The sequence below is a fragment of the Thermobia domestica genome, chromosome 12 (genome assembly GCF_964235325.1).
Source record: "Thermobia domestica chromosome 12, izTheDome1.hap1.1, whole genome shotgun sequence".
Classification (NCBI taxonomy): domain Eukaryota; kingdom Metazoa; phylum Arthropoda; class Insecta; order Zygentoma; family Lepismatidae; genus Thermobia; species Thermobia domestica.
In genome coordinates this window covers 226,220,601-226,235,609 of record NC_137465.1, presented here as the reverse complement: position 1 = coordinate 226,235,609, position 15,009 = coordinate 226,220,601, and the positions used below count along the sequence as shown (strand labels likewise).

At 35.1% G+C, this 15,009-nt stretch overlaps 1 protein-coding gene across 1 annotated transcript in view; it reads right to left on the bottom strand.

Annotated features, from left to right (window-relative positions):
* LOC145667068 (ABC transporter G family member 20-like) overlaps window positions 1-15,009 on the bottom strand; it is a 130,029-nt gene that overhangs the window by 30,835 nt on the left and 84,185 nt on the right. Inside the window, exons 10-11 of the mRNA XM_081734767.1 lie at window positions 13,972-14,158; window positions 9,361-9,488 (exon numbers count right to left, since the gene is read on the bottom strand). Of these exons, the coding sequence (XP_081590893.1) occupies window positions 9,361-9,488; window positions 13,972-14,158 (315 nt within the window). The remainder of the gene's footprint in view (window positions 1-9,360; window positions 9,489-13,971; window positions 14,159-15,009) is intronic.

The following is a 15,009-nucleotide window of genomic DNA, read 5'->3' as shown; positions in this document are numbered from 1 at the left end:
GGTAGCTGAAGTACATACTTAGCTCATGAATACCATATGTGCCAAGTGTAGGGTACCTAAAAAGTAGCTGGGACACCTAAATGGCACATGCCTAGCACATCTTCTGCTGTTAGCGAAGTGAAAGTCATCGATAGTTTCAGCTCTATTATTATACAATGAACATAATCTTATTAAAGGTGAGTATCTTATCACAAAACCCTAAGGTTTGCTAAGTGAAATGAAATGAACTTAAAAGTGACAGTGCTATATAACAAATAGTGTTACTACATTTCCCGTCTTTTTTGTAGTTGTACTACAAAATTCGGGAAAGTTCTTCTATATTGTGTGTCTCTATATTTTAGTTGTCAGAATCTGGAATGACAGCTGGATACAATCACACTTGACCATCAGACCGTGAACATTAAAAGTGAGATATTGCAGGCTGAATATATCCATGGTTCACTGACATTAGTTTCACATGAACACATTTTGCTGATAGTCCGGTATATTTAGGCTCTAATCCTGAATTTTATAACAAATTGAAAATTGGTGATGTTATTCTAAACAACATATCAAAGTCCCAAAAAATCCAGTTTGGGAAAACCGAGATGGGAGTCATCAAGATTGCAATCTACAAAATTTAAGTCTTAAATTTTAAAAGGTCATATCTTCTCGATGTTTTAGGAAAGAGACTTCGTTCTTGCTTCATATTACAGACAATACATTAGAAATTATCGTTTATAACGACCACTTGTTATACGCTATCGCCGTCTTCAAATATAGCGCCTAAAAGGAAAATTATGTGTGTATTCTCAAATGTGTTGTTTATGATTTAAATGCGCATAGCTCTGAAACGAATTCATATACAGGAAAATATCTTAAAGTAGCCTAATCGTTATTCCCCGTTTCAAGAGCTTTCTAACAAGCTAAATACTATTTTGTATTTCTAAAACTAACGAAGCTAGTCAATTTTATATATGGCTATCAACAATTGAATACTTCTAAAAATAAGCGAGTTACAATCACTTATGACGTTGTAAATGGTAGGTCACAAGAATTGTATCGCAAGTAACAGCTACAACTTTCGGAAAATTTGTGTTGTATTTCTACTATAAATTAATGTGAAACATGTAGCTTAGTGAATGTCTTTCAGAGCCAGGTGTATGTCATCATCTTTTGGAAACTTAATTTTTCAAGTAGTCGCGATGGCTCAGTGGTATGTACGGGATCCTTGGTTTGATCCCAGCTAGCGCCAAGTGAGCTTTGTGCTGGACAAACACTGTGTGTGCAGATTTTTCTCGGGATTCTCCTGTTTCTTCTCACTTTCTTCATTCCACCATTCCATTCATATCTCATCATCACCGTCTTCTTTAGCATAAACGTAGGACGTAAAACTTGAAGATTTCATTTTTTAAATTTTTCAATGCTGAATAATTCAATAAAATTGGTTGAAGTTCATGATTTATATTGTGTTTTCCCTTGAAATATTTTAAAATTAGATATTTAAATAATAAATTAGAGTTAATTTAATAAATTCCTTTCAATTTTATTTCTAAATGCCTGTTATGCAAAATACTGACAGAATTGCTATAATGTCTTGGAGAACTGGCTTTTCTGAGGTTTGGATTACATTTTGTTTGCTTTTTAAAATCACGACGATCTTGTTTATTTGATTACGAAGTACTGAATGAAACAAGTGAACTTTTAGCCGGGAAATTTATCTCACTAAGGCTATGAACAATAATTGTGTGTGAAATGAAATAAAATGAAATTAGTATAAGAAACAACCAGTGGCGTATTTACGATTTTGTTTCGGGGGTTGGCTGCTAACTTTATTCCTGGAAATGTGAAAATTCAGCAAGTTATTTCACTTACTTTAAAATAGTAAATAAAATGTCGGGGAGCATAAGCCCGGAAGCCCCTCCTTAAATACGCCACTGGTCATATACAAAGTAAATTTTAATTTCTCAGCTATGCAAACTCTAACATTATTCTTATCTTTATATTGTAAATAATGAGTTGAGTTGGTTTTGAGTTTTACGTCCCTTTCAGCAGCGAGGCTAGCTCGCAGGGAATCGGACTCGGGTCCCCCTCGCCAAAGATGGGTACGCTAACTGCTTTGCCACGAAGGAGCTCTATTGTAAATAATATTTATTGTAAATTTTTATTTGCTTGTTGGTATAAAGTATCGACTTTATCATCACATACGAAACTCATTTTAAAATCCATTTCTGCATTATTTCTTGCAGAGCTCTAATTCAAGGAACACATACACATACGCAATTGATATAATCTGTAGCAATGCTTACTGTAACCATTCCCATCATGTGTTACGTAACAAACTTATGTAATATTATCTTACGTAAAAACAGACCAATAGTTGTTGGAGTGCACATAAAAGATGAATAAACAAGACTTATTAGTAGAGTAACCCACATTATGCTTTATTTTTTGTTTAATTATGCTTTATTTTTCCAAATTATGCTTTATTATGTTTTATTGTTAATTTCAATCATTGTTTTACATTAATCGTGTATAATGTATAATATTTACTATATATTAAATATTCTAAATATCTTGATCTATTTATTAATATTTTATGCAACCAGTTCCTTTCATATTTAATGAAATTTCTACTTAATGCACTGTAAAGAGATATCTGCTCGAGTCAGTTTTTCTTATCACTTGTGTGCACCTTAGAGATGCGTATATACAGAAAGGGAAAGTAAAATATACCACCGGAAAGTACAGAAAGTGCTCAGGTTCAAGAGGTACACATAACAATATAGTGTGGAGTTCTTGTGTACTATTCATTGTTGGCGGAAAGTTTTCTTCTTCTTTTACTTTTTTCTCCACATCAAAGGATTGCACCGAAAAGAAGTTTACAGGAGTAGAAATAAGCTTTCCATTGTTGCATTGTTATGTTCTCAATGATTTTGCGTTGTAAATATTGGTTTTAAAAAATATTAATACAGTATGTTAAACTTGCAGTTAAACAGAATTTTCCAAGAATTGTGCTATATATTTTAAATTATGCTTTATGCATTATTTTCCAAAATTATGCTTTATTATGCTTTTAAAATTAGTTTCTTCTGGACCCTTAGACAACCACAACCATGTTTAAGGTACCAACCATATGTGTAAATTGCTATTATGCTTTTTATGCTTTTGGATTGCTCTACTTATTAGCCATGTTTTTAGTTCGTTTCTTCTGATAAATTCTTCGGTCTGTTGAGTAAACTCTGGTTATTGCTTGCTTGACTGTGAAGTCTGTGTATTGTCCTTGTTAATATTTTCTATCAATGAGGAAAAAAAATTAACATCAAAGGCAACAAACAGCAGAAAGTCGACTTTCTCCAAACATTATAAAAGAATCAGTGGAAAGCAACAGCAGGCCGGTAGCCAGCTTAAAACTATAGGGGGCTGAAGTTAGGGGGGCCGATCCAACCATATTACAGTTCATTATCATATTATAGTTCATTTGCAAGGCTACCGTAAAAATTTTAGAGGGGCAGCACAAATTTTTGAGGAGAGGTCCCACCTAGACTCTCCTGGATACGGGTCTGAGCAACAATAAATAAGGAAAAATATTTGTGAAAGTCCAATTTCGCGATGATTTCTTTCACCAGTGCTGCTAGATAATCATATGTATAAGTTATACAGTGGCGTATTTTGTTTTGGGAGGAGCTTTGCTAACGTTATTCCTGGAAATGTGAAAATTATGCAAAATATTTCATTTACTTTAAAATAGTAAAATTTCGGTGGGCTTAAGCCCGGAAGTCCCCCCTAAATACGCCACTGGAAACAACGTTTCACGAAAACTCGTTTCTACTGCAGCAGTTCAGGTTAAAGAGAAAACTATAAAGTTAGAAAGTTTTGTCTATCTTTCTCATGTCACTGCTTATACGAAGTTCAAACTATTCTGTGTCATCGTCTTCATCTAAAATATGTGAACGGTTTTCATAATCATAAGAAACACAATAATCACACATTGTCCTATAGTTTAAGCCATTTCTTGAGAACTAGAAATTTCGTTCGCAAATGGACTTAGAATCACAAGAAATGATATGCAAGATATTATCAGGTGGAGAGTCATTTTCGCTTAAAATGAGTTTGTAGGTACCATCTGTCCGCATTCATCCCTAATTCCTTGGTGATAAATGTATACCCAGCGGCTACTGAAGCTGGTAGAAATCTCTGAAAATGAAATTGGTAAAAATGAAAATAAGTCAAATGTTGACTTATGAGACTGCTTTGTCAGTCCTTGCGTTTTGACGTGCCTTGTTTCATCTAGGTTACCATTAATATCGAAGCCATGTAAATCGAGAAGAAAAGATTCCTCCATTTGCACTATCTTCGTGAGTAGTGTTTAATATGTTAAACACATTTACACATTTTCTTAAGAGAGAGATTTTTTTAAGTTACCTTTTTCGTTCTTTCTTACACGGGGAAGAAGTTTTATCACACCCAGTTGCGGCATGTAAGAAAAGAAAATTAGTAAGATCTCCTCCGAGGTTAACTTGAATTTTTTCTGATGTAGGCATAGCCATCCAAACTTCAAGAGCTACAGCAGTGTGTGCAGCAAAGAGGACTAACAAATTAATATCCTCTTCTACAAGAACTGATGACTCCTGTTCTTGTTGTGGTTACTGATGTTGAGATTGTCAAGAAGTCTCCGTCCGTGGAAACTTGAAGTACGTTAATACCCGCTAATTGAAGATAATTTGTTAAAAGTTCTATAAATCTTCTTTTGTTGTAGAGGATTGTCAAAACTAATTCTTGAGACACTATTCCTAGTGTGATATCGTTGATTATTATCTATTTTCCTTACTCCTTCGTCTCTAGTACTTTACATCTTTAGTGACTGAACCTGTGTAGCCATCGGAAACGACATTAACTCAGTGTCTGTAGATGAATGTATTTTGCATATTGGGGATATCTGACCAAAGTTAACTGAATACATCCTAATCACACGATGCAACACGAAACCTCCGTTTACATATAACGGAATCTGACAGTGATATGTCCTCGCTAAAGGCAAGCTCCTACAAAACAACAACTTGATTTCTTGCCTTTAAGCATTAAAACACTATCAACAAGAGCTGGTGGTCTTTCGGCCAATTGATTTTATAGTTTTAGGTATATATGATGTCATGAAATATTCTATTATGCGCAACTAATAATTAATAATTTGGTATTAAACTATTTCTTCAGTTTCAGCCAATATTTGATTCTAAAATGATATTTTTAGTGAGGAAAATAGACGTTTATTTCATGGTGCACGACATCTGTGAACTAGAAAGCTCATCTCTTGTACAACGGTTCCCTAGTTCGATGCCAGGTCATGAGAGAGTGTGTCCAATAACATCATTTCTTTGAGTTTTCTCGGGACTGTGTTATTTTCTTCTACTACCTTCATTCTCCTGATTCTTTCATCACCGATCACTTGCTTTTCATGTCCATCCTGTTTAATTTTTTGTGAAGAACAGTTAGATATTAAACTTAAAATTTCCTTTCATTACTTGATTTAGCTCTAATTACTAGAATCGAGATTTTGTGGTGTGTGTATAGATTTCAAGCTTACATTGTAATGACTCATAGTTTTGCCGCGCAGTATTTATATTTTGTTACTAACTATGATGTTCTCTTTGGTTCAATTAAGTGCTATTTTGTTGTTGGAAAACTGAAATCTTTGAGTTTTACGTCCCACGATTATGGTGGCAAGGCTAAAGGAGACGGTGATGATGGGAAATGAATGAAATGGTGGAATGAAGAAAGTGGGAGGAAATGGGAGAACCCCGAGAAAACCCACACACACGGTGTTTGTCGACCACAAAGTTCACTTGGCGGGAGCTGGGATTAAACCCGGGACCCCAAACACCAGAGGTGACCCGGAACCCCGGGAACGCTCTACCACTGAGCCTCCGCGGCTCCTATTTTGTTGTTGGATACCTCAGTCTTGATCTGCAACATTCCTATGATGACATTGAGGTATGACATATATATATATATACTCGTATATATTGTAGCCCAGACCATATATTCTTAATATTTATTTTATTCAATTTTCTATTTTATTAATCATCTCTATGTTTCCTTGAAAATTAAAAATTATCCTTTGGGTCATTGTAGCAGTATAAGGTATGAAGTAAAGAAATGTTAAACAATAAAAACATTACACAAGTTACGAGTTGTGCGTTAAGATTGATGTAATGGTTATATAACTCTGGCATTAAGGAAGATACGACACGGCGTATTATTGTAACTTTGTAAAGAAGAAAAGAATCCGAAATAGTTACTAACTGGAAATAATTAAGGAAATTTATGTAATAAAACTTTGTAAGTAATTTGTTAACACCAACACAATTTCCGGTGTGTCAAAGCTGCTAGTATCGCCGACGCGGACATTCTGGAGATTCTCATCGCTGATCAACTATGAGGAAACTGACAAGTTTCCTGGAGCAGAGAACAACGAACCTTTGACTTGAGAATGATGTAGACGTGAGAATGAAAATCCCAGAAAGGGGAAGCAGAACAAAACCATGGAGTCGGCGGTCTCGAGGGGGAGTATTAGAATCGGAGCGAAAGCCGAGAGAAAGGAGTCCGATACAGGAGAGTAGGTAGAAGCATCAGAAGTGATAAATTAAAAGTCCTTCGAGGGATTTTAGGGCCGAAGGTGTTGTAGATTGTATCCTAAGGCATTTGTGATCTTAGGGCAATGAAAGCCGATGGAAAAGAATGTCTGCCAGCTGACATTACTCCATAGTCATTCTATTCCATGGCTTAACAGTTGCTGTCGAACCAGCGACACAGAAAAGTCCACCGCATCCGTCAAGTAACTTTAGACTACGCTGTACGACAATATGAACAAGATATTTATCAACACGTGATGTGATCACATTCCATGTTTGACTTCTCTTTTGACTGTTGCTTTCATATCCGTATTTCGTGATACAAAAGTCCCTTTCTCACAGGCCATCCATGCCGTCCTGCTCGAACGTAGTTATCTGTTTATGCTACGCCCTTTGACGTCGATGAGGGATAGTGAAACTAGTCCACACGTTTCTTGTTCACTTGTTCATGTTCCACTACCTGCGTACTCTCTTGTGATACTAATTCAGTCACTAAATCGATTGATTGATTGTTACAGTATAATGGGAATGCCAGCAGCGAGGCTATTTGTCTGCGTCACAGTGCATGGTTCCTACTGGTCAGGGAAATCAGGGAAAATGGAGCAGATCAAGGAAACTCAGGGGAAAAGACTGGAAATCAGGAAAAACTCTGGGAAAATGGTGCAGATCAAGGAAACTCAGGGGAAAAGACTGGAAATCAGGGAAAATCAGGAAATTTTATAAAATATATTTTCTCTAACATTAATTGTACACAAATTTCAGCTTAGCCAACCATTAATGATCACAGTATGGAACGTTGCTCAGATTTTTATGGGTGGTAAGTGAAATGTACGTATGAGCAATTGGTTACTATTTGTCTCTATAGAATAAATGTTCTCATATATAAATATTCAGCGCTATTTATTCCTTATTTATACGTATATCAACGTCATCCGACACTTGTCATGAAAGTCAGGGAATTTGCTGCCAAAGGTCAAAGAGAAGTTAGGGAAATAGATTCCTCCAGATCAGAAAGAACCCTGCAATAAAGTCAATGGTTGATATATGATGCATATTAAAAATTCACAATAAAACAACTTAAAACCGAAAAGTCTGGAGAAATTAATAAATAAATCAACAACAATATATGAATTAATATCAATCAGTGATGGCCCTAGGCAATTTGCCACCCCGTGCAAAGTAATCATTTGCCGCCCCCTCTTTCTCCAGAAAGAACAAATTTTAAAAGCCACGATTTTAAGTATGCTACGTTCCCCATCATGAACAACGAGGAGGGAAAGACACTCGCACTCAGTAAGGCCTAAACACTAAAAAAAATCTCTTTGTCTATTTTTTCTTTAAATAATACTCTATTATGTTAGTAAAAGATAAAGCAAACATATCTGCAGAGGAAAGATGATAATCCTTTTAATAGAATTCAATATCGAGCTTCAATCTCAATATAACAGTTTGAATTTCCAGTGCAACTAGCTCTTTGATCTTTATTTCTTGATTTTTCTTCTACATCTGCAATTCGTATTTTTTAAAAAAAGAAACTTGTTTCCACCTTCAATGATAAGGAACTTGTTTATGACAAAAAGAAAACTAGTTTCCATATCAAAACTGTGATAACTAAGTAAATGGATCACGTGTTCACTACTGTTCAAGAATTGAGTTCTTCTATTTGACAACAATAAAGCAATTCATGCTGGGATTTATTTGACTATTTGCTTTAGTACTGTCCATGTGACCTTAAACTTATTCGACCTGAATATGATTTACGAATGTAGTATTCAAATAGAAGGTCAGCTTAGTAAATTTAACTACCACCATCATGAAGTCTGTTTCCAGCAAGAAATATTTATTTTAAATAATGTAATTCTGACAGATTTTGCCGCCCCGTGCAAAATGCACATGTTGCACATATGGTAGAGCCGGCCCCGATATCAACTAGAAAATAATTGAACAACGGCAATAATAGATACACATAACACGAAAAATTTAAAACAGAAAACCTCAGTGCATATTAACTATTCCAATCTTAGGAATAAAAGTAAGAACACGGTTATTTAAGACCATTATATCCTAAAATCGGACGATGATTTTTAGGTAACCCTAAGCGTCTGAGTATGGTGGGCATTCTAGAAAAATGTGACGAATACTCAGAGGGACGACACAGTCTTTACAATGTAGATGGATAGTGTCACATAGTAATTAGGAATGTTTGAGATTGGATTGTTCGATACGTAAGCCTGCTAGGATCACTTCATCTCGGCGACTAGTACGCGACGACGTCTGCCAATTACCTAAATTAGATTTAACAGAATCGAGCTTATTTTCGTTGGCATGTTTTGAAATATACTTGCCAGTGAGAACACATCCGTTCTAGAAAATAGCTACTAAAAGTGGAGGATGAAAGAGAGTCGTCTAGTGCAACTTCTAATATCGTGATATTCTTGACTACTGAATCGGCACGTTCGATTTCCTGAATGACGTAATGTCCCGGTACCTAGCAGATAATGACGACTTAGTTATTTTGCTGTAGCCGATGACATCTGAGAGGAATGTCTTGCATAAGTGTGTGTGGTTATTAAAGCATTCTGCAGGCTTCCCTTTGTTCTTTGTTGGCACTGCAATTTTCGCAAATAAGAGTCTATTCAAAATGTTTATAAATATAAAAAATACATAATCTATCAAATTACAAAACAAAATTGAAGAGTTTAATTTTTCAAAAACTATTATGACGCAAATTTATATCACAAATACTTACATAAACAAGTTCCAAAGATGGTGTTGTATTAAATCCGCTTTGTTGAAACACCATACTTGCCATACTATTTAAAAAATCAGAATATGCATCCATAATAAGATTCTTTATGTAAAATTCTGTTTGTTTGTCTACAAAACAAGAAAAGTATTTATTAGAATATAATAAAATATTTAATTTGTTCACACATTATGGGATTAAGTGATACCAGATACTTGGTTAAAAATATTTAGTACTTCTTGATTGTAAAAGCTTCCGCTCTTAAATGTAAACAATATTAGGCATCGAAATTAATTCTAAATATTCGTGGGAGGTTATAGTCCTTTTGTTTGTTTACTTCTTTTCTTGTAACTTTATGTTCCATATGGGATCATGCAGTCTACTGAGAAACAATTCATGCCAGAAGTGGTTAAATTAAGCACACTTTTTTTTTGGGGGGGGGGGGGTAGGTAGCTGACCTTTTCGTACTGTTCTTTTAAAATCAAGACAAATACGGATCACACCATTCCTTTTCCTGACTACCACAATTGGGAATGCCTAGTCCGAATAAGATATTTTCTGAAGCACTCCAACTCGACAGAGGTCCTCCAACTCTTTCAGTAGCGTATACGTACTTCATAACGTTTTCTAAAAATGTAAACTGTATTAGGTTTAATAGGAATGGATACTTAATAATTCTTAATTAGAATTTTGATCGAATCTAGAAATACTTCAACGATATGTGAGAAAATAGTGTTTAGCAATTCATATCTGTCTAGTTTCATATCAGAAGTTTGCACAGAGAATTTATGATTAAACGTCTAATACAAATTTTGTCTGCAAACTTGAATTAACACCTGTAGCCAATTCCTGTCTAAAATGGGATTTGTAATTTGTATATCTAAACTAATCAATGGTAAAACTCAATTCTTATGTTTAAATATGACTCTAGTGCTGATCTGACTCACGATCTTGATAGCTGAGGCATCTGCATTCTTGAAAGTTTTCACAAACAGCTCTGCTATCTTATTTTTAATGAGATTTGAATCTTTTCAAATTAGCGATGCAACAGCACTAGTATCAATTAAGAAGGTAAGTCACACGAGAAGAACCAAATTCTGGAGCTACTCTCATGAATATGCTGCTATCATATTTTATATTGAGCCTAGCTAGCGCAAATGTTGAAAAAATCTTTTATATTGTTACTTACAGTAGAACCTCTTTCATCCGCCCTCGGCTGATCCGCCACTCCGCTTGATAGGGCCATGCTTGACCCGAACTTGTCCCGACTCGTCGGTGATTCATGAGGTCCATTTTCGTTTACTGCCGTCGCGACATTGTTGTTTACTTGCTGTTACTGCATATCTGCTTTATTCCTCCGTCCTCTCTTGTATCGTTTTCTCGTTGTGTGTATTTTTGTACTGTACTGTACAGTAAGCAGTTTTTAGTGCTTATTGTTCGTTTGTTTTTACTGTAGAGAACAATACAGTCATTTGTGAGTTCAGAGATTATTTACTTTACTGTAAATCCGTATTTTTCAGTATTTTCTGATAATCCAGGCCTTTTTTGCGTTCCGACCATACCCCTAGTCCCAAAGGTGACGGATTAGAGGGATTCTACTGTATTTAATACTTATATGTTAGCCAGGCTATGCAACAACTCGGTATCCACACAAAAGTAAATTAAGCTTAATTATTCATTTCACTACCCAAGCTTCTATAAACATAGCCATAGGCTCACAGTATCTTAGTATATCCAAAATCCAAACTATATTCAATTATTACACATCAACAACAATTTAACAATCTCTTCTTCCTTTTACAAGTCACAGGCTTATTACACAAATTGTAGCGTTTTTCGCACGCACATATTTCATCACAACAAATAATTCAATGTTAAATACTGATATAGGAAATTTTGATTAGGACTAGGATAGTCTTTTCAACAATTATATCAAGAAAATAAATCTTAAAAAATTAGAAAAAAAAACTTTATTATATTTTATTGGTCAGGCACATAAAAATCGCTCCACTTTACATAAATAAAAATTAGAATTATATTTGGTTATCAATTGGAAAAACGATTTGATCTGCTACAATGTACACATGGTGATTTACATAAATAATTGTCTATGTAGCGGTCATGGCGGCTTGCTGTTTAAAATCAATCCACTGGTAAGGATATCTAATATACAAATAAAAATAAGGTAGCAGTAAATTTTGTTATTGCATTGATATTAGGCCTTTAGGGCTATATACACATATGTACGTATAGTATTGTATGTTGAAAATATGAAATAGCTATACCATTGGAGAATGCACGCAAGGGTGCCGATTTTTCTGTAACTTTGAGAGGGGGCATTCAGATGTGTGTGTTCGTTGCAAAAGGCATATATGAGCATTTTTAGACAAATTGAATACAAATTGTGCAAAATATTGTATATTGTAATGATTTTGTCTTGTAAATATATTGGTAGAATTTCTTTTTTCTTAGCCGGTGACTATGCCTGCATTGCTGCCATATGGTCGAATAGCATAAAAAACCTGTCCGGATCCTCGTGCATGTGTCCCGCATACTTCGTTAAGTGTGGCATATTAAAGGATAAATTGGATGCACCCTTTGTCATATTCGTGTTATTCTCTCCTGATCTATATATCTCTTTACCCGATCTAGTTTCCGGCATAAATCGCACTTAAGGAAAGGAAGAGAGAAAATTTTGATAATTAAACTTAGAATTTTGATAGTAAAACTTAGATAAAATAGATTCAGATACTGACCTTGTGTCTGTTAAAAAGTTAATAAAAAGAGCGTCCCGTACAAAACTCCGGTGCCTATCACCATGTAATGATTTTGATAGAGTCAATAATGGACTGAGATTTATCCCCTTCACCAATTTATTATAAAATTTGATAAATACAAAACGTCTTTGATTACAAAGAGTACAATACTGTTTTCTCGTTAATATCCAAGTAGAGGAGTATAGGTGTTTTGCACGGCGACCCTTCTCTCAAGGCAGTCTCCAAGGCACCTGCCGGTTCGGTGAGTCTGGAAGGATAGCCCCCTCAGCTCAAGGCAGCTTCGCAAGGCTTGGTTGTAGAAAGGACCCCTAGTCCAGTGCGACCTCGGGAAGGATAGGTGTACCTCTAGTCCAGTGTGACCTCCTCGGGTTCTTCCGTGAGGTCCGTCTGCTTTCGGCGTTCCTCGCTGCCCTCCGTGTTGGCTTGCTGTCTGCTAGGTTGTTTATAAATAATAGCACGTATTGACTTGACACGTGCGTCTGTTGTGATGTGGGGATCCTTGCAATATCCATAAATACAATGCGGGGGCCAACATGAGCGTTGGGGGGCCGGGATCTCACGATCGGAGCCCTTGAATGTAGGGGGCAATAAGTATCGAGAAAATGTACGAGAAATGTTGAATTACCACTACTGAGACACAAAAAGGCAAAAGTACACGTTGTAAAAAGGACTTAAGCTATTGTATATCCCCGAGAAAGACTGACCAAGTGTTCGTTCGAAATATAGGAAACAAGGACCAGAATTTTAGAAGTGATTAAAAAAATGGATCAAAAGATTGCGATGTGGTCAAGAATTTTAGGAATGATCCAAAATACTCATCAAAAGATTGCGATCTTGGCCAATAATTAGTTTTTGGATACGGGGCCACAAAATCTTTGAACGGCCCCTAAATCGAGTTTTCTTAATTTTTACGGAATAAGCACATCACACTGAGTCAAGTAACAGTTTGGGTTTGGCTACACTATATGCAGTTCTCCAGATATAAGGCCTACAAGAAAATTTTTGATTGAAATATATTGCATCTTTTGATTCATTTTTGGATCAAGGGCCACAAAATTTTTGAACGGCCCCTAAATCGAGTTTTTTTCGTATTTTTAACGGAATTAGCACATCGTACTGAGTTAAGTGATAGTTTTGGCTTGGCTACACTATATGCAGTTTTCCAGAAATAAGAACTACAAGAAAATTTTTGCCTGAAATATATTGGATCTTTTGATTTAAAAATTGGAAGAGATATTACTAAATGAGTAATTTGAGTTACAAATGAAGGGTAAAGGGAAAAAAACCAGGAATGTCCATGTATGTGCTTTTTCTGGTGTTTTGCCCTATCTGTTGATGACTCTTGGCACTATTTGCCTGTATATGCTATGCATGAGTAAACGTAGAAATGTCCATGTAAAATGGGTAAAAGATTTAACTAACCCTATTCTTCTTATACGGTTTTCAATATTAAAACGACGATTTCTCGAAAATGCAATTTTGTAACATTCCTTCTTTTTTCCCCTTATCCTTCAAATATTCTTGCTGAATTATATGAATTACAACAAAGAAACACTCAACTCAGACATAATCGAAAGGAAGAACTTTTGCTTTTAAATGAGAATCTTTGATCATACACACTTGCTGTACAAGTGGCATTTATCTATTTTTCTCAAATGACTTCTTTATTTACAAGAAATTGAAAATATCTAATCAAAGTCAAAACATGAATGTGTAATTTGAACATTTTTTTGTTTTAAATTAAAGTCATATTTTATATATTACATCTACAAAATTAGAAATCCAGATTTTAAAAAAAAAAAAAAAAAAAAGAAAGAAAATAAAAGAAAATTCTTACCACTTTCATCCATAGTAAGTCTGACTTGAATACCTTCAATAAGTCCAAATGTAGCTAAGAAAGGTAGCTCTGGGTCCTCTAAAAATGTTTGAATGGTCTCCGAAAAATTTTCTCTTATATGAATTACCCCTGCTGCTTTGGCTTTATTAATAGAAGCCAGAGATGAGTTCAAACAATTTTCGATTATCTAAATTTACATGGAAATAATTTTTAATTAAAAAAGAAATACAAAATATTATGTACTATATCTACTGTATATTGAGTTTTTCTTATCACATTAAGAAAACTGAACGTTAAAAATTCTTAATTATATGTATATATCAGCGACTTTAATTATGTATCTTATGTATTGATTGGTTTGTCCTTCATTCAAGCGCAACCAATAGTGTGAAGATTGGAAGAGGAGTCAGACAAGGACGCCCCAATGATTCAACATTTACAGTGAATGGTTAATGAAGGAAGCATTAATGGGAACTGGAGATTTCAAGATTGGAGGGCAGGTCATTAAAAAAAACAGGTATGCAGATGATACGGTTATCATAGGTAAAACCGAAGGAGGATTACAGGAGATGATTGACAAAATAGCAGACACTGGGAAACTATATGGAATGGAAATCAATATCGAAAAATCGAAAGTCTTGAGAATATTTCGTGGAAATGCGCCCTTACAGGTCGGAGCAGAACAAAGACTACTCGAAGAGGTTGAGCATTTCAAACATCTGGGAAGTATTTTGACGAGAGACACTTACTGCACCAAAGAGATCAGGTCAAGAATTGTCATATCCAAAGAAGCATTCAACAAGAAAAGGTCACTCTTAACTAGCAGCCTTAATATTGGACTAAGGAAGAAATTGGTCAAGTGCTATATTTGAAGCATAAGACTTTATGGCTCAGAGACTTGAACATTACGGAAGTTAGAGAAGCATTTAGAGAGATGTTTTAAAACGGGTTGGAGAGAAGAGCACGCTTCTAGCCACCATCCTTGGTAGAGAGGCCAATTGAATTGGAAACATCTTACGAAGAAATTGTCTTCTTCAT